The 21,154-nt window shown below is 29.0% G+C and overlaps 1 protein-coding gene across 2 annotated transcripts; it reads right to left on the bottom strand.

Moving 5' to 3' along the window:
• Positions 1–4,861: 4,861 nt before the first annotated feature.
• Positions 4,862–16,152, bottom strand: LOC129906476 (uncharacterized). Of its 2 annotated transcripts, XM_055982259.1 has the most exons (14): positions 16,046–16,152; positions 12,726–12,945; positions 12,284–12,354; positions 11,994–12,216; positions 11,851–11,924; positions 9,850–10,057; positions 9,699–9,778; positions 8,180–8,387; positions 8,041–8,114; positions 7,209–7,416; positions 7,074–7,141; positions 6,150–6,372; positions 6,008–6,084; positions 4,862–5,252 (listed from the first exon to the last, which is right to left on the bottom strand). In XM_055982259.1, the coding sequence occupies exons 1-14, from the start codon at positions 16,128–16,130 to the stop codon at positions 5,140–5,142; spliced, it is 1,932 nt and encodes a 643-aa protein (XP_055838234.1). In that variant the 5' UTR covers positions 16,131–16,152; the 3' UTR covers positions 4,862–5,139. The 2 variants fall into 2 exon arrangements, with proteins under 2 accessions (XP_055838234.1, XP_055838235.1); XM_055982260.1 differs by lacking the exons at positions 9,850–10,057; positions 11,851–11,924.
• Positions 16,153–21,154: the final 5,002 nt, after the last annotated feature.

Genomic DNA, 21,154 nt, shown 5'->3' with positions numbered 1-21,154 from the left:
TTATTTTTTTCAAAATTTTATTTTTGGCTTATATTTAAATTATATAAATGCTTCTTCACAAAAAGTTTCGTTGAAATCGAACAAGAAATTTCCGAAATAATCGGATTTGAAAAAAACGGTTCTATGGCAGGTACCGTTAATAATGATTTTCAAAAAAATTTTTTTTCATTGGAAGATAGACCTTAGCTTAAAACTAACATTTGAATTTTTTAAACAAAATCGTTGGAGCCGTTTTTGAGATATTTCAGTTTTACTAAAATCGGTATATGACAAGTACCGTTATTTTTTGTCCAAAAAAATTAATTCCAAAAACCCCTCTGGAGAATCGCCAAATAACACTACATACCAAGTTTGACATTAATCGGTCCATCCGTTTAGGCTGTAGCTCCTTATACAGACAGACAGACAGACTGACAGACTGACAGACTGACAGACTGACAGACTGACAGACTGACAGACTGACAGACTGACAGACTGACAGACTGACAGACTGACAGACTGACAGACTGACAGACTGACAGACTGACAGACTGACAGACTGACAGACTGACAGACTGACAGACAGACAGACAGACAGACAGACAGACGGACTTCCGGGACCCACTTTTTTGGCATTGTCTACCATCGTAATGTCATGGAAAAATGTTATCTCAACTTTTTTTTTTGTACGAATGCATAACTTGATATATAGTACCTATATCGCAAGTAAAAAGTTATGATGAATAAAAGGCTTTTTTGGTCCGAAAACCCCCGTTTTGTTGAGTTAAAACTGTAATATTTTTTTATTTAACTTCAACTTTGGAAACTTTTATACTTTTTTGAAAACTGAAATGCCGGGACATATTTAAAAAATAATAAACCAGAGTCACACTATAAAAATACTGTTCGTCTTGTTATTTTGAAATAAAAGTAAGAAATTGAGTTTTTATGAAACTTGGAACTGTTAATTAATTTGAAGAAAAATGACGTATGAAATAAAAAATATTTTTATTAATTAATTGTTTCTTTTTGTTAGGCAATGTGTAAATGAAAGAATCGTAAAAAAAAAATCAAATATGGGCAGAGGAACCAAAATACTGTTGCAAAGTAGGGATTTTTCGAAATTTCACAAGAACTGCATATTTAATCGAAAACCTCAAGGATTTGGGATGAACAAGTTACCAATTCCAGAAATATCTAAATTTGGCCTATCAGCACATTTCGTTTGGTCCATTACTTTTTAGACACCCTGCATATGCAACAAAATAATAAAAATACTATACAAACAAATTAATTTAATTTTTCAATAAATAAAGAATTTCAATATAAACTAGTTTGGCTACTGTTTGGATACAGTTATTTTTGTAAGCAATTATTTTTGTATAATAAAAATACCATCGAAGTGAATTACTTTTACCATAAATATTGAAAATAGAAGGTATCATATAATGCCTCAAGCTCCCATCTGACAAAAATTCGAATAAAACGAAAATTTCTATTTAATTTTTCTTTTTTCTTCTTAAATTTCCTGATTTTTTTTATTTTTTCTGAATATGAATATGAAAACAGCATTAAAATGAAGAAAACAAAACAAAAATCAGCCAAATCGGTTAAGACGTTCTCGAGTTTTTGCCAAAATTACGCACGACAATTTTTGTAAAAGACAGATTTACTTGAATACTGGAAATTGCTCTGCTGACTTCAAAAGCAAATTAAAAAAAAAATAAAAAATGTTTTCCAGATGAGAATCAATATATCTATCATAATTTCATAGTCACAACCCAAGCACAAATTTCGTGTTGACCTGTGTAATAAAGACACTAGGTACTTTATATGAAACGATATATTGGCATCCCTTTTTAACCCTCTGTCGCCACACGGGTGCGAATTAGGCAAGACAAAAATAAAAAAAACTACGATTTTTCAAAAAAGTGGTCAGAAAAATGTCTCTTTATTAGGGTGAAAATATTTTTTTTCTGAATTGTGAAAACAATATTCGAATTCCTCGGAAAATTCTACATCAATTTCATGCATGATTCTCTATTAAATATTGAGACCGAAAAAAGTTGTAGCGACATGAAAAAGTATGAACCAAATTCGCACCCGTGTGCCTGTCACGTCACAAAAAAGAGGTATGCCTACAGAGGGTTAACCATAACCATTGCGCTTAAGACAACCATTGTACTTATTTTACTTTCCAAAAGGGCCCCAAATTCTTCTGTGCCCAAGGGCCCCAGGATAGTTAAAGACGGCCCTGAGGTGCAGAGAAAATATGGGTAGATAAATTTGAAAAAGTGTGTAATACGAGAGTAATCTTAGTGGTACCGTATTGAAAATCAGCAATTATGTTATTTTTATGATTAGAAACAAGAATCTAAAGTGTCTATAAGAATATCATGGTTAAAAGGGTGTTTTTTTTTTAGTTAAACCAAAAATGATGGGTCACCCTAGTGAAGTTTGGTAAATACATTGAATTTGGGATAGAAAGCAAGAATAAAGAGTTCTCAAAAAAAAAAACTAGGTGAAAGGGTGTTTTTTTCGAAGAGACAATAAAATCTCTAATTGGTCCCAAAAAGCAAATGATTCGTGTGTAAAACGTCTAAGAACTTAAGTATAAACGTTTATTTTTTTCATTATTATTTTTTTCAAAAAACGGCTCTTAGTCCAGTGCATTTATAATTTGACCCAGCATTTGTACCACCCCCAAATTATTTTGCTCATTCGATAGAGCATTGGCTGAATATCAATACCCTGATTGATGAAAGTTTTTTCATAATTTTGATAAAAGTGCTCAAAATTTTAAAATTGTCACTTTTTTCTGTTTTTTTTACTTTGTTGCCTTGTAACTTTTTTAATATTCAGAATATCGAAAAAGTGTTCTTAACATAAAAGACGCAAAATTTAATTGCCTACGTTTCTTGCATACAAAACTTTTATGTAGGATAAATAGAAATCGAGATATTCAACAAAAACTAAAATCCAAGATGGCGGCCGAAAGGTGAATTTCGCGAGTGCGAAAAATCAGGGTATTGATATTCAGCCAATGCTCTATCGAATGAGCAGAAAAAATTTGGGGGTGGTACAAACTGCTGGGTCGCCCATATATGAACATTATAAATGCACTGGACTATCTTACGATTTTCAATTAGATGTGTTTTGTGATCAAAATCATTAAAAACAATGTTCAATTAATTAAAGGAACAGATTTTCAGTATTTTTTTTTTCTTTATCAGAAATGCTTTAATAAAATCAAATTTTTTAAGGCTCCTTGGAACTCTTTTCTCAACTTACAATGGTCGGAAAAAGTATTTTGACCAAATGTACATTTGATGCGAATAATCTGTAACGATTAAATATAAAATAAGGAAGTTGACGATTATTTAATAATAGTCCAGTCATTATATACATCTGGAAATGCAAAATGACCGAGAAAGCTAAATTTTGGATAAGTTGTAGGGGATGATGCTTAAAAAAGCTTAAATTGAAGTTTTCGACCAAGATTTTCTATGAGCTTTTTCCGCAATAACTTTTTTGACATTAACTCGGCTATTCGTTCTACAATTAATGCATACTTACACATTTTTTGCGTATCATGAACCGTTTTCGAGATATCGATAAAAAAAGTCAAAAATTTACGATATGCGATTTGTTTTTTGACATTATCTATGTTTTGGTGATGAATATCCAAAAAAATATTAAAATCTAATTTGTAGACCCTGTTCAGACCTACAATTTCGTATTTTTATTTTTTTTTTTTACAAAAATTCATCACCAAAACATAGATAATGTCAAAAAACAAATCGCATATCGTAAATTTTTGACTTTTTTTATCGATATCTCGAAAACGGTTCATGATACGCAAAAAATGTGTAAGTATGCATTAATTGTAGAACATTGTAAATTTTCGTATCTCGAAGGATAGCCGAGTTAATGTCAAAAAAGTTATTGCGGAAAAAGCTCATAGAAAATCTTTTTCGAAAACTTCAAGTTAAGCTTTTTTAAGCATCATCACCTACAACATATCCAAAATTTAGCTTTCTCGGTCATTTTGCATTTCTAAGCCGACATAATGACTGGCCTATAAGTATATTATGGTGAATCTTATGGTGGTCAATGTCATACATATAGTTGGTTTTATCCTTCGAGGCTGCATTTTTTGTATAAAAAGTGCTAATTTTTGAGTGAAAAAAGTATTTTGACAAACGTTCTTTTTCAATGTTGGTGAGGAAAGTTAATGCATTTTACGTTTTTAAAGCACGTATAAAACTGACAGACTTGTTAAGACTCCAATTTTCTCCAAAATTCTCAAATTTGGCGCCCTCTACAGGCAAATATTATGAACTAATAGGATTCCCGTAGCAATGTGTTATGTGAACATGTAAAATCCATCGTCAACAATCTAATAGGTCTATAGAAATATGTCTTTAGACTTGAAAAGTTCACCATTAACCAAATGCAAAATCACATTATGGCTGATCTTACAAAAATCCCCCAGAAAAGTTTGTTTGTTCTCTCATAACTTCTAAATTACTTATCGTTATTTGATAAATTTGGTATCGTTTTAAGTATCACGCTTGTCTGCTAGTTATAGGCTATAAAAAATTCTCAATTTGGGCGCCCCCTAGTGGCAATCGTTATGAACTAATGAAATTTTAATTTTTGAACTTATATTTGTGTCTTACTTATGTTTTCGTTATAATTTTAATAAGTAGGTTTCAATTCATTACTTCTATTCTCAAAAATCCCCGCACTGTGGTCTCAATTTGTATGAAAATTACGTTGAAAATTAATTTAATATGATAAAAAATTAAACAATGTATAAAAAAAACTTATGTATTTTAAGTATTATTTAATTTTATTATTATTTTATTGATTAAGGCAATACATAAAAAAGTTTTTTTTTTTTAAGATAATGTCGAAATTTGTGTTGAAAAATAAAGGATAATAAAATAACACAATCGATATATGTAGGTTAAATATTTTATATATTATGTATAACAGCTCTTCATCTTCTTTGGACACTATGATCAAAGAGTTCTGAAAAAATAACTTCGTCTGATGAATTGAAAAAATTTTAATATTTCTGCGGGTAGGTGATGGTATTGCTCTTTTGACACCAATTTATAGAGCTTTTCTATCCCATTCCTTACTCAAGAACTTTTAGTTTGGTGAATCTTTTTTGAAAATTCTCCATACTTTCAGGTTTTTAAGAGCATTTAAACCTTCCATCGCCTTTTGCCACAAATTAGGGCCTTTGTTGTCTGTACTAGAACCTAAAAAAAATTGAAAACAATGTTTTAATTCGAGTCAAAATTTGCAGCACAAAAAAGCGGCTTTCTAAAAATAAGCTCATAAAAAGTAAAGGAAAAAGATTTTTTTTGTTTGAATCCCTGACTTAAACGCTTAATATAAACTACATATTTTGAATTTCGTCATTTTATATTAATTCTATTCCCAAAGAAATGATTGAAAAAGCATCCCAGCACAATTCCACATTTAAAGAAATTCCATGTTTAAGTAAAATTATTGTTAAAATGGAATTGAAGGTTGAAAAAAAAAACAGGGCTGGTACAAAACCACCTTTGAGTCACAAAATCTATAAATTTAAAACTATCAAAAATAATCTTAATTTTATTTTGGAAATATGTTAGCTGAGAGGGGGGGCACATTTTAGCAGCCCCGGGCGAATAGGGTCGTACTTTTGAAATTAAAAAAAAAATGTTTGGACAGTTATTAAATGTTATTGCCATGGAACCGTTTCCTTGATGTCTGATTTTTTCGCAAACGACTTAACGGTTTTAATAAAAAAAATTTGTATAAAAGGTTTTTTTTTTATAAAAAAAAAATATTTTTGAATTTAAAAAAAAAAAAAAATTTATCTGGGATTTAATTCTTCCTCACAACCGTTTTTGACACGAAACCAATACTCTTATCCTATAGACAAAGTACAAACCATACTGATAACAAAGTAAGTAAACATACATAGGTACATATAGTAAAATGTTCATGTATTAAAAACAGTACATACTTAATGGTCTTTCAACCTCAGTGTTGCTTTGCCTTGGTATTGCCCCAGTAAACGGTGGTCGGGGCATTCTTGGCGGTCTTAAAATAAAAATAAATAATATAAGTCAAAGTATCTATAAATGTGGTTTTATTTGTGAACTTACTCTGTTGGAATATGTCCTATCGTGTTATGATTTCTGGGTAAGTTATTATTTGGACAGCAAATAACTTCATCTTGACCCATAAATGAGCAAATCAAAATAGAACTGTATTCGATGGATTCCTTTTGTAATCCTTTCAAATAAACTCCACATGCTGATAGTAATTTACAAACTCCTAGTTCGCCGGTTTTTGTTTTACAAATCGATCCTGACATCAACATTTTGTCTGAAATATTTTAATTTGAGTTGTAGATACTATTAGCAATTTAAAAAAATTAAATTTCAAATAAAAAAAAAAATAAAATTACAAGAAAATTCATCGCCCCGTTTTTAAAATAAAATGTACGACTGGTTTGCATATAAGATTTTTTTTTTGTATAAAAAAAACCCTCTTTAATGAATTTCAGCAAAAAAAAAGTATGCTCTTTGATTACTTTTGTAAAGACGCATATTTAGAAGTTTTCAAAATCATTAAATCGGTTTTTTTAAAAATTAATTTTTCAGAAATAGTTATTTGAAAAAAAAATTAATAATAAATTAGTAGGTAGATATGCCATTTTGTAGAAATTAATAACACCGACACACAAAAAAAAGTGGTATATACTTTGGACCAGGCCTACCTACCAATTTGTATTTTGACCCACTGAATCCGTATTTCAAATACGTTTGGCACGGTCACCGTACATTTTTGCAGTTGCTTTGAAATTTGTTGTTTTTACATTTTTCTCAAAACTGGAGGGCGACCGGGCCAAACGGACTTGAAATTCGGATTCTGTGGTTCAAAATACATATTGGCAGGTAGGCCTATCCAAAGTACATACCAATTTTTAAGAGTGCCGGTGTCCTATTTTCGAAAATTTGATTTTTCAAAAAAAAAAAACTCAAATATTTGTTTCCAAAATTTTATTTTTATAGAACAGTACATACTTGGTCTTCCAATTTCAGTGCTGCTTTGGCTTGGTTTTGTTAACGGTGGTCGTGGCTTTCTTGGAGGTCTTAAATTAAAAAATAAAAAATTTAAGTCAATGTACCTATAAATGTGATATATTTTTGTAAACTTACTGTGTTGGAATATGTCCTTGCCTGTGATGATTATTTGGACAGCAAACAACTTCATCTGTATCCATAAATGAGCAGATAAGTATAGAACTGTACTCGATAGTTTGCTTTTCTAATCCTTCCAAATAAACTCCACATGCTGATAGTAATTTACAAACTCCTGGTTCACCGGTTTTTGTTTGACAAATCGATCCTGACTTCAAATTTTTTTCTGAAATATTTTAATTTGAATTATTAGCAATACAGTTTCATAAAGAAAACATATTTGTAAATATAAAATGCAGGACTGTGTTGCACGTACTTGTTCTTTTGGTAAACGTTGCAACTCAAACTATTTATTGAAAATGCTATATTTTTAATTTAATCTTATAAGCGGGTCAAAATTCATACCGGTATAGTTTAAAGTAGGTTCTTACCATTTTTTTTTTAAGTCGGTATTATTAACAGCTAAAACCAAATTTTCAGAAACCTGTTCTAGAAATTTTTTTTTTTCTAAAATGTTGTTTTAAATTTATACAAAAAAACTATATAAATGCTTTTGTTTTTAAAAAGTCGTAGAAATAAAGCAAATCTTTTGGGAGAAAGTTAGAAATTTTTTGGAAAAAACTTGTTTCATTATGTATTTAAATATAGAGGTTGTCTAAAAATTAATACTTGAATTTTTTGATCAAAACCATAGGAGCCTTTTTTGAGAAAATTAAATTTTTTTCAAATTCGGTACATAACAGATACCGTTATTTTTGGTAAAAATAAAATAATTCCAAAAATCCTTTTGTACAAGATCCAAAAACTGCTAATATTAATAAAATTTTCATGTGCTAAGAACAGTACATACTTGGTCTTCCAATTTCAGTGTTGTTTTGGCTTGGTATTGTCCTAGTAAACGGTGGTCGGGGCATTCTTGGAGGTCTTAAAATAAAAATAAATAATATTATTCAAAGTATCTATAAATGTGGTTTGATTTGTGAACCTACTCTGTTGGAATATGTCCTTGCCTGTGATGATTATTTGGACAGCAAACAACTTCATCTTTATCCATAAATGAGCAGATAAGTATAGAACTGTACTCGATAGTTTGCTTTTCTAATCCTTCCAAATAAACTCTACATGCTGATAGTAATTTACAAGCTCCTGTTTCACCAGTTTTTGCTTGACAAATCGATCCTGGCTTCAAAATTTTTTCTGAAATATTTTAATTTGAATTATTAGCAATAGAGTTTCATAAAGAAAACATATGTGTAAACATTAGATGCAGGACTGTGTTGCATGTTGGTACTTGCTCTTTTGTTAAACGTTGATTAAACCTTTTTATTGAAAAAAAAAACACCAAGTCCATAAAATATTAATACAAAATGATGAAAATTATTCTTTTTTTACATTTTTCTTTCTTTATAAAACTTTTTTTTAACAACTAACAAAAACATCTATTTTATTGATTATATAATTTTGGAAAAAACCCAATCGAAAACTGTTTGAGATGTGTTTCAATAAAATTTTATAAAAAAATAAAGTTGCAAGAAAATTCATCGGTTTTCAAAATAAAATGTATGACTGGGTCGCAGGAACTTGCTCTAACAGTTCAAGTTACTAAAATTTTTAAAACTTTTTATGTACCAATTTGGTAAATGTGCATGCACATAATGAAAAAAAAAATTTTAAAAAAACTATATTTTTTTGTATAAGAAAAGAATTAATTTGAGATCCAAAAAAAGCATGCTATTTGATTTCTTTTATTATGATGCACTTCTAGAAGTTTTCAAAATCGTTAAAAGCTGTTTTTCAAAAAAAAATAATTTTATAAAATTATAGTAGGTAGTTTAAAAAAAAAAAATAAATAAATTGGTACGCTATAGGAATGAATAAATCAACATCTAAAACCTAAATTTCAGAAAATTCAATGTATTGTTTTTGAATATTTGATTTTTCAAAAAAAAAAAATGTTTTCAAAATTTTATTTTTATTGTGGTATGTAACTGCTTTTGTTTGGAAAAACTTTTTTTCATATAAATATCAACCTAGTCTAAAAACGAATACCTATGTACTTAAATTTTTTATTATAAAAATCTTTAGGAGCGGTTTTTTAAAAACTATTTAAGCTAATTTTTTTTACTGAGGTTAAAGTTACTCTACAGACTAAAGCTAAGATAATGAAAAATGAAATTGAGTGTCTAATATTATAGATATGAATTTTTGAGTAAATTTTTATTTTTAAGATTTCTTGAAAGCTTGTACAAAATCTCATACTTGTAGGTGATATAATCCTCTTAACGAAAGAGTGCAAAAAATTGGATTTCTAAAATGATGTTTTCCTAAATAACGAGTAACAATATTTTTTGACCGCTTCCAACCGTTTTTAATTCAATTATTTTTATTTTTTTTTTTTGTTTAAAACTATTTTCTTATGACGTTATATAAGGTAAAATGATCAAATGTAAAACTATACTTTTAGGTCTCATAGAGCAAGTATATACAAGTTTTAAAAACAATACATACTTGGTCTTCCAATTTCAGTGTTGTTTTCGCTTGGTATTGGTACTGTACCAGTAATCGGTGGTCGTGGCATTCTTGGAGGTCTTAAAATAAAAATAAATAATATAGGTAAGGCAAAGTATCTATAAATGTAATTTTTTTTTTGTGAATTTACTCTGTTGGAATATGTCCTTGCCTGTGATGATTATTTGGACAGCAAACAACTTCATCTTTACCCATAAATGAACAAATGAAAATAGAACTGTATTCGATGGTTTGCTTTTGTAATCCTTTCAAATAAACTCCACATGATGATAGTAATTTACAAACTCCTCGTTCGCCGGTTTTTGTTTGACAAATCGCTCCTGACTTCAGAATTTCTCCTGAAATTTTCAATTTTAATCATTAGCAAAACCCAGTTCCAAAAAAGAACACATAAATTTGTATAAATAAAATACAGGACTGTGTCGCAATTATTTATTTGCCCTTTTGGTAAAGGTTAATTAGAATATTAAAGCTTTTTATTGAAAAAAAAAAACATTATTTTAATTTTAATTTTATAAGAATTTCAATAAATACGTACTTTTAAAATAATATAAAATAATTTTTTTATACGGGTTTGAATTAGAAAAACAATGTACCTATGCCATTTAATTTGTTCTATAAAAAAGTAATTTTTTAAAAATATAAAATCGAAAATCGTTTAAGAAGACGTAATTATTAATTATTTAAAAAAAAATTGCAAGAAAATTCATCAACCCGTTTTCAAAATAAAATGTACGACGTGTTTGCACGAACTTGCTCTAAGAATTGAAGTTATTAAAGTTTTTAAACTTTTGGTATAGGTACCAATTTGGGAAAAATGTAGGGTAAGGTGGTATAAGAGTGCGCATTTTAGACAAAATACCAAATAAAACAATAACAAAAAGAATTTAACTACTTTTTTTATATATAGTTTTTAGTTTATAATCAAAGCAACGAAGAAAACTTAAAACTGGTAGCAAAAATGTATTAATTCAATAGTTATAAACAAAATACCACAATAGGTCATTTGCGTACTCTTATACACAGTATTGTGTAAGAGTGCGCGGCTTAGTTTGTAAGAGTGCGCAGCTACGTACAGGTGTAAGTTCGCACAAAAATCGCAAATAAAACTGCCTATCTTTAAATAAACAGAGTATTTTTCAACCCATCACTCCCTGCATGAGGAACAATCAATTTAGTCTTCGATTAATGGTTCCTAGAAAATTTCAATATTTCCTAGTTACTTTCATTCGCTTGTTTCTTGTAAAACTTGTATTTGGTTTCTTTTTGGTTGGAATTGCTTTTTCTAGCTACTGTTTGCTGGTATATGGACAAATGCCAGTTATTTTGACGCTTTGGATAGCATTTACTGCTCTTATAACCCGCGCACTCTTATACATCATCATGGTGCGCACTCTTACACGTTCAGACATGTAATCGAAGAATATATATGTATTTCACAATGCACTTTATGACCAATCTTACGTGTTCCTCAAATGTTTCTTTTTGTCGACTTTTCAATGTCCCATACTTTGTTTATTGTTATTTTTTGTTGTTAAGCGGAAAATTTAATTTGTTTGACGAGAAAAATTGGAAAAGAAAGTGCTAAAAAACTTAAACTTAACTAGCACCTCTGTTTACAAACACATTTGCATGAAATTTTGACAGCAGATCAAACTCACTTAGATCTTTTCAAAATAAGTGCATTCAGTCTTATATTCCCTTTCAAACCGTAGAAAATCGCTTTGCGCACTCTTATCAACCGCGCACTCTTATACCATCCTACCCTATATGAAAAAAATTGAGAAAAAAATAAGATTTTTTTGTATAAGAAAAAAAAACCTCCATTTTTGTTCTGTGACTGCAGTTGTTTTGTAATTTTTTGTTTTTGCCTTTTTCTCAAAACTGGACGACCGGCCAAAAGGACTTGAAATTCGGATTCTGTGGCTATGTTAACAGCTTAAACCAAAATTTCAGAAAATTTTATGTGCTGTTTTCAAAAGATTTTTCAAAAAAAAAATCGTAGGAATAAAGCAAATCGTTTGGGAGAAAATTAGATTTAAAAAATATGGTTCAATGGGAACTTCTGTTACTAACGAACCAAAAACTACTAACAATAATTCAATTTTCATGTGCTAAAAACAACACATACCTGGTCTTCGACTTTTAATATTGTTTTGGCTTGGTATTGTTCCAGTAAACGGTGGTCGTGGCATTCTTGGAGGTCTTAAAATAAAAATAAATAATATACATAAGTCAAATTATCTATAAATGTAGTTTTTTTTGTGAACTTACTCTGTTGGAATATGTCCTATTGTGTTATGATTTGTGGGTAAGTTATTATTTGGACAGCAAATAACTTCATCTAGACCCATAAATGAGCAAATAAAAATAGAACTGTATTCGATGGTTTGCTTTTGTAATCCTTCCATATAAACTTCACATGCTGATAGTAATTTACAAACTCCTGCTTCGCCAGTTTTTATTTGACAAATCGATCCTGCCTTCAGAATTTTTTCTGAAAATTCATCGGCCCGTTTTCAAAGAATTGATAAACAAAGATAGTTTCAAGATAGTAAACAAACCTGGTACGGATTGTACCTCAAAAGGTATCTCAAAAGGGTCCTCAGTAAATGTTTCTTTGCCTTTGAAAGTTCTGAAAACAAAATTTACCCCATATAATATTTACAGCTAAAATTTTGTACAATTATAAGTTTTATTAATCAAACCGTCGAAAAAAAGAATAGTTATGTAAGGTTATACAGTTGCAGGATTCATACATTTGTAATTCTTTAAGAAACAAGAAACAAGATACCTGAATTAAAATCTAACAAATGCGTAGGCAATTTAGCTAAGATTTACGCTTAAATGTAAGAGACAAAAATTTCCGTTCAATTAATATTAAAAACCTTAAAAAAATAACATTGAAAATGAAATTTTCAAAAATTTCTTAAGTCGACATAAGCTAAAGTCGTATTGCTAATTAAAGAATTTGTAATATACTTTTATTACTATACTTAGACTTACATTGATGCTCTGAATCCATTTGGCAATTGAGGATTTGAAGGTGTGTCAGGACAGCAAACAACTTCATCATAAAACTTATGCTCACATATAGCTATAGAATTGTATTCGATAGTTTGCCTTTGTAATCCTTCCAAATAAACTCCACATTTTGATAGTAATTTACAAACTCCTGATTCGCCAGATTTTGTATTACAACTCGCTCCAACCTTCAAAATTTGTACTGAAATATTTTGAATTTAGTTATTAGCAATAAAGTTTAAAAAATTTGTATACATTTTATTTATAAGAAATCTAATAAAAAATCATGATATAAAACTTATTTTTAAAATTATGTTACAAATAAAATAGGTCCTAGCTGACTGCCCTGAGGAACACCTGTGTCGTTGGGACAAACTAAGAAAAATTCGTTGTGCAAAAGGGAAAGGGAATATAAATGGATTTTGTGTTTGTTGAAAATGGGGCCCCTAAAAATATTAATTGCATAATGTAAACGATCGTCAAACAATACATCAGGAGATACGACCATCACAAAAAAAAATTATTTGAGCACAACGGCAACACCTACAATATTTAAGCATATGTTTTTACAAAGCTAGGAACTTATTTCTATTGGTAAAACTAAAATTGTGTTAATTGAATGCAGCGTTTTTGAAAGAAATGGTCCTCAAACTCAGAGTTTTGCAAAAAATTTTAACATGTCATTTTTTTTTTTTAAATATTAAATAAAATATGCATTTATTTTTAAAATTTTCTTGGCCATATTAATATGTATTGGAATTCAGAAAAGAAAATATCAATATGTATTACATACATATTATGAAAAAAATTAAAAAGTATTTAACTTTAGAAGAACTTTTTTAACAGCAGTTTTGAAAAAAAATTAACTTACTTTTTTCAAAATTAAACACATAAATATAAAGTTATTTTTTCTTCATTTAACAGCCCTTATTATTGAAGTTTAAATAGCGAAAGTTTGAGGGTCTTATTTGTCAAAGTTTCAGTTTTTATCAAAAAAATCCAATGAAATTGAAGTAATTTTTAATTTTTGTTTCAAAACTGTAATATAATACAGGGTGTCCCAAAAGTAATGGATCAAACAAAATATGCTGATAGCCATCTTTAGGGCTCTCAGAATTTGGTAACTTGTTCATCCCAAGTCCTTACGGTTTTCGATTTAATGCAGTTTTTGTGAAATTTCGAAAAATCCCGACTTTGCAACAGTATTTTGCTTCCTCCGCTCATAATTGATTTTTGTTTTTTACAATTCTTTCACTAAAACATTGCCTAATAATAAGAAAAAATTAATTAATCAAAATATTTTTCATTTCATACGCCATTTTGCTGCAAATTAATTAACAGTTCCATGTTTTATAAAAACTCAATTTCTTTCTTTTATTTCAGAGCAACACCTTGAAAAAAGTTTGTATGGTGTGGCACTGGTTTATTTTGAAAATTTGTCGTGTTTTTGCAGTTTTCAAAAATGTATAAATGTTTCCAATGTTGAAGTTAGAACTGAAGTTATTACAATTTAAAAGCAAAAAAACAGGGCTTTTCAGAGAAAAATAACAAAGAAAAAAAAAACACGTTTTCTCGACTGTTGTTTGTTTATTTCTTTTTGAACAAAAGCCTCGATTTTTGTTTGTTATTTTGCTCTGAAAACGTCTGTTTTTTTGCATTCAAATTGTGATATCTTTCGTTCTAATTTCAACTTTGGAAATTTTTATACATTTTTGAAAACTGCAATAACTCGACAAGATTTCAAAATAATAAACCAGTATCACACCATACACATTTTTTTCGGGATGCTGCTCTGAAATAAAAGTAAGAAATTGAGTTTTTATAAAACATGGAACTGTTAATTAATTTGCAGCAAAATGGGGTATGAAATTAAAAATATTTTGATTAATGAATTATTTCTTATTGTTAAGCAATGTTTTAGTGAAAGAATTGTAAAAAACAAAAATCAATTATGAGCGGAGGAGGCAAAATACTGTTGCAAAGTCGGGATTTTTCGAAATTTCACAAAAACTGCATTAAATCGAAAACCGTAAGGATTTGGGATGAACAAGTTACCAAATTCTGAGAGCCCTAAAGATGGCCTATCAGCATGTTCTGTTTGATCCATTACTTTTGGGACACCCTGTATATATTACAGTTTTGAAATTTTTGAGTGGAGTAAAATTATATTTATACCTCAGAATCCAGGGAAAGTTGATGAATCTGTAAAACGAGTATAGGGCTGCATTATTAAAAGGTCAAATAAGAAAGTTAAAAAGAAAAATTTCATCGCACTCGATTACAACAATTTTTAAGGACCGTTTACTTTCGTTCCGTATGAAAGCGTTGAATCGGAATTGCTGTCTCATTTTAGATTTTGCTCAAATTTTGTAGGGATGTTCTCTAGGACTTTAAGGAAGCAAATCCATGATGATTTAATTTTAAGTTGCGTGTTTTCCCCGCTACCCGCATTCGAACTTTTGGAAAACGTCATTTTCATGTTACTATAGTTTTGCGTCTATTGAAGATATCGAGTTGATTTAAGATTTATTTTGTTGGAAAATATATATATTTAATATTTGGTAAGTATAAGCCTCCTACATATAATAGCCAAGGCTATGGAGCCAGTCAAAAACCATGAAAAATCAGCAAAATTACCAGTTTTTCAAAAATTGTTTTTAATTCAGGGATAATAATTACGTAATTTTTTTTAATATTGATTTAAAAGTTACTATTCTTAAGCTTTAAAATGCCGTTTCAAACAAAAAGATATCTTTAATAGACGCCAAACTATTGTAACATGAAAATTACGTTTTCCAAAAGTTCGAATGCGGGTAGCGCATATTATTGACCTTTTAATAATTCAGCCCTATACTAGTTTTACAGATTCATCGACTTTCCCTGGATTCCGAGATTTTACCAATTTTATGCTTAATTTTACTCGGCTAACCTTTTCCTTTTCGAAATTTAGCTAATAATATCTATGACCATAAAATTTTTAAAAATAAAGTCATATATTATTACAAAAAAGTTTGAAAAAAAATAATTTGAAAGTTTTTTAATAACATTTTTTTTTTTTTCAAAATTCCGAGCTGAAGACAATTCTTTCGAAAACCCTTCATTAAATTTAGTGGATTTAAATTTTAGAAATAGAAATGAGCTTCTGGTTTATTTTTAAATGTATTGTAAAATTTTGTAAAAATTTTTTGATAAATTCGATCAAAAAAAATTTATTTTTTAAACCTAACCAATTAAAAATGATAAAACTACTATTACACAAAATTTGTGTTTGACAAATTCAAACAATATTCATTATAGCTTACCTTTAGCTGAATTGAACTGGTATCCATTAACAACAACTACTAAAATCCAATTTAAAAAGCAAAACAATTCCAAACACTTCACCATTTTTGTTGAGATTTGTTTTTGTCGACACAATCACTCAAAACTTTAAAGAAATTTAACGCATTTAAAATGTTCTTAGAACCTAAACTCAATGAGTTTTATTTTTTTTTTTTTGGTAAATGCGTCAGTAGCTTAAAGACCGAACTGTGTTGATTTCACTTTCGATTTCACTTTTTATATAAACCAACTTCAAATCTGTTGGCTAAAAGCTTATGTTTATTTATGAAAAATCACGTAAAAAAGCATCATTTTCTGGGGAAAAATTTTATCCCCACAAATACTATAAATTATTTAGGATAATTTTATTTTTTTTTTTTTTCAATATTTTAAAAGCATTACGCACTATTCTATCTGAACTTGTGAAATTATGAACTGAACTGAAACTCAAATCAAATTTATCTAACAATTATAGATTTTAACTTTCTCTATAGGGCAAGTATTGGTTTCGTGAAAAAAAAATTAATTAGACATCCGAAAAAGTTTTTTTTTTTAATATATACCACCCATAAATTATAATTTCAAAGGATGTGTATTCAAATTTTCAAAAAGAAAATTTGTTCAAAAATGTTTATTTTTAATTTTTTTCTAATTTCTTAACAAATCGTTAAAATTCCAATGGTTAGCTAATATTAGGTATGTACTTTTTATTATAAGAGCAAGTTCATGCGACCCAGTCGTGCATTTTATTAATTTTTTTTTTCGGGGCAAAACTCTCCAAATAATAGACTTGAACTTCAAAGAAATATATTCAATTTGTTAACCTTCTCGATGATACACTGAGAAAAAAAGACATACAAAATAAAGCGGATTTCTGTATGTTTCTATCGTTACGAGTGTATGGCACAGAAAACTTTTAATGTTTGTTTTTGGTATAGAAATATTAAATTTATATATAATTTGAATTTCAAGAGTAAATGTAAAATATGGAATTTTTTCTGAGCCCTTGCTAAATTTTACATTTTTTCATAAAACACGTTTTGTAATAACAAATACCTTTTTTTTTGGTTATTTGTATTGCTAAACATTGATTTATATTCAATTAATTTAGACACCCTAATGATGAGGAATTTTTCATCGAAATTATATTGATTAAAAATTAATTAAAGGATACATTTTATTGAACTTGCTATAACGAAACAAGAATTGAATATAACGTTTTGCAATCTTTCTCTTTAGTGAAAACCATTTTTTTTTCTCAATTAGTTAAAAAAAATAGAACCACCCTAATAACAATATTTTTTTGAATTTTATCAGGAACTGTAGAAAATAACATTTTTTTTATTGAGCCGTATTAATACGAAAAAATTCAATTTAAACTCAATATCTAAAAAGAAAAACATAATTAAGACATTTTCAGTGTCATTAAAATCTAATTGTTCGAAAACTTTTTGAACCACCCTAATTAACATTATTGCTTCCCAAATTTTTTTTTTAACAGTATTAACATTGACTAACATAAACATCGGATTAAGAACCAAATAAAATTTCTTCTTTAGTTCTGCTAAAAGAGCCAATCCCAACTTTCAAATTTTTCTCTGTGTAGCTAAAAACAAAATATACATTAAATTAAAATCAATAAAAATTTTAATGGTTTTGCAATTAAGCAATTTAAAACATAAATTTAAACATAAATCAAAATAGATCATTTTTCTTAGAACAAAAACGTTTCAAATTCTATTTGTTTTTTTTTTTCTCAGTGCACCTATAGCTTGTGCCAAAACAGATACATATGTACAAAATTTCGCATATTTTTTTAAGAGCATGTTTTAAACGATGGAACGGAAGAACCCACCAACAGATGATGATGATGTTGGTATTAGAGTTAGACAGTCATCGAATTCAATAGAAACTACACACATAACAACAACAATGAATCATAAAGAAGATAGGTATAGACAACAATCAGCTCGATATATTGACCTTGAAATTTAGCAAACAGCCGGCAAATTTCAGTTTTGGTAAATTTTATAAATTATGAGATAATAGTTTATTTAAAAAAAAAAATGTAGAAATGTTTATCTTGTGATTCTGAAAAAAAATGTGTCATTCTTATCTGTGTCATCTGTTTGGTTTTACCTTCTAATCGCATCGCCAAAATTGAGTTGTTCAGATTTCAGGAAAAAGTGAAAAAACATCAGTTTTTATAATTTACAATACGAAAAAGTGTAAATGTAGCTTATTCATATGGATTAGAAAAGTCAAGTCTGGGTCGCACGAGCTTCGTCTTAGAGTTAAAGATGCTTATACATTTTTAAGACTTTTTATATAGAAATTTGGGAAATGTTGGTACCTACCCTCAGTGGCGTATCCAGAAAAAAATTTGGAGGGGGCTGGAAAATGTTTCAAAAATTTTTTAGAGAGTAAATTTACCTAGGTATATGTAAAATTTGTTTGTCTTTTTTATTCATCTTTGATCGAGAGTGAAGCGCTGTGCTGCGATACTGAAACTGGTATATTAGCATTTTACTGTTCTCGACAGCTTCGTACTACTGTCTCCTCCTTCTACATTCAAAGTACCTAGTATTTTTTTCAAATTCTTGTGTCCCAAACATTTAACACAAACAGCTACCACAAGGAGCTGAGTCATCCTTAAAAAACACTTTATGTCGTTCAAACTTTGTCATGTGCTGAATTCAAAAGTGTTTAGAGTTTTATTTCTATTACGTCTAGTTTTTGAGCTATACACTTCAATATTTTCGATATAAACACCCATGGTCCGCAATTCGACCGAAAGTGATTTCAAATCACTTTTCAATTTCACGTGAAGTGAAATATCATATATTTCATTTCGTTCGATTTCGAAAACTTCGAAATTGCTTAGAACTGTCCAAACTGAAAGATCATCCATTTTTATTTTATTTCTAAAGTGAAATTACTGCTGTTTTGAACATGGATGCAATTTATTGGCAATTTAAATGGAGAAAAGCAAAATTTAAAAGAAAAAAATAAGAAGACACATTTTTCGAGACAAATCAAATATGTAAGTGAAATGCAGAGCATGGGCGATATAATTGCAAGTTTGAAAAGAAAAATGAATTATAAGTTAAGTTAGATTCTTTGAGAATGATACCAAATTAACGAACATAAACAAATTGAATTGAATTCCATCAGAAAATCTAAATGAGTGAAAAAATGCAAAGCACCTAATTTTACTTTCGGCAAGTGAATGCGCAAAAAGTGAAATGCTAGCCTGAAAGTTTCAAAAACTTGTTTTCAATGAAATTCTTTTTTTTTTTAAATACAAATCAGAAGCGCAACCAATAATTATGTTGACCACTAACATTTTGGAATATCAAAAATTTCTATTTCCAATATCTTTGAGAAAAATAATTATTTTTGAAAAAAAAGTAGATATACTAAAGATGATAAAATACGGAGTTTTGAGGTTGCATAAGCAATTTTGCAAAATTTAACGGTGATGGTGTAATTCGACGTCAAACTACTAAAAAATTATCTGAAGAATCCGAATTGGACTAAAATCAGAAAAAAATTTACGCCAGCCCTCAACATCAGCTAAGGATCTTATTCAAACAAACACAAGCAACAACCGTTTCAGACTTTGGAGGGGCTCGAGTATCTGAGCTGCATTTAAATCTTTAAGATTTATGAACAAATTTCAGTTAATCATGTACATTATGATGAATTCAGCTAAATAATAACATGATCTTGAAGGCTTGGGGGGGGGGGGGGGCTTGAGCCCCCTGAGCCCCCCCGTCAATACGCCACTGCCTACCCTATATAAAAAAAAAAAACAAAAACAAAATTCAAAATCTTTAGGTAGAGCCGTTTTCTAAAAAACTATTTTTTTACTAATCATTTTTGGAAAATAAGTTTTAAAATAAAATTGGTATGCCATTTCAAAAAAATTCAATGTCCCGTTTTTGAAAATTTGATTTTTCAAAAAAAAAATCAAAATTTTTAAAAATCCAAAAATTATGTTTTTTTAAATTTTAAAATTATATAAAAGTTTCGATGAAATCGAATAAGCGGTTTAGAAGCAAATCGGATTTAAGAAAAAAAAAAACGGTTCTATGGCAGGTACCGTTAATAATAATTTTCCAAAAAAAATTTTTTTTTATTAGAAGATAAACCTTGTCTTAAAACTTACATTTGAATTTTTTTAAACAAAATCGTTGGAGCAATTTCAACTTAACTAAAATCGGTATATGACAAGTAGGTACCGTTATTTTCGGTCCAAAAAATAACGCTACATACCAAGTTTGACATTAATCGGTGTATGGGTCAAAATCATGGAAGTGGAAAATTTCGATGACCGAATTTAAAAAAAAATCAACTTTGTTTTTTAATAAAAATTTCATGCTCAAATGTTCGCTTTAGCCATAATTTGTCGGGTCATGAACGGGCATGCTTTGATGAAATATATGAACTTAAAAAACATGTCAATTTTTGAAAAACCGCAACGCCATATTTCCGTTCTTCGCATTTTTTGAGAAAAACTAAAAACGCAGTTTTGTAAGAATCAATAAGTCTATTACGTATACCAAATTTAATCAAAATCGTTAGAGCCGTTTTCGAGAAAGTTGCAATACCTCGAAAACGTTATATGGGAGATATGCGTTTAAAAGGAGATATTAAAAAAATAAAAAAAAACGGTCCTAGGGAATAACCTAAAAAGCATCTGTACCAAGTTTCAAGCAAATCCATCCATCCGTTTAGGCCCTAGCTCGATGTACAGATGGACGCACAGACGCACGGACGCACAGACGCACAGACGCACAGACCGACGGACGGCATGACGAAAACCACTTTTTTGACCTCCTCATCATCGTAATGTTGGTTTTGATTACAACCTCAAATTTTTTTTTCTACACGAAACCAATACTTGCCCTATAGAGCAAGTAAAAATACTTTTATGCACCTCCGAAACACCTAGGCCATAAGTAATTTTTACTTGCGATATAGGTACTATAGGGCAAGTTTAGGATTCGTAAAAAAATCGAACTCGAGATAATAATTTTACATGACATTATTACGATGATGGAGAATGCCAAAAAAGTGGCTCCGGC

This window comes from Episyrphus balteatus, chromosome 1, assembly GCF_945859705.1.
Source record: "Episyrphus balteatus chromosome 1, idEpiBalt1.1, whole genome shotgun sequence".
Taxonomy (NCBI): domain Eukaryota; kingdom Metazoa; phylum Arthropoda; class Insecta; order Diptera; family Syrphidae; genus Episyrphus; species Episyrphus balteatus.
The sequence above is the reverse complement of the archived record's forward strand: the minus strand, read 5'-3'. Positions and strand labels throughout refer to the sequence as shown.

Coding starts and splice junctions, on each gene's coding strand:
- LOC129906476 (XM_055982259.1), bottom strand. CDS start 16,130: ATGGTGAAGTGTTTGGAATTGTTTTGCTTTTTAAATTGGATTTTAGTA. Junction 10,058..11,850: donor TATTAAAAGTCGAAGACCAG/GTATGTGTTGTT, acceptor TGAAAATTTCAG/GAGAAATTCTGAAGTCAGGA. Junction 7,417..8,040: donor CACTGAAATTGGAAGACCAA/GTATGTACTGTT, acceptor AAAATATTTCAG/AAAAAAATTTGAAGTCAGGA.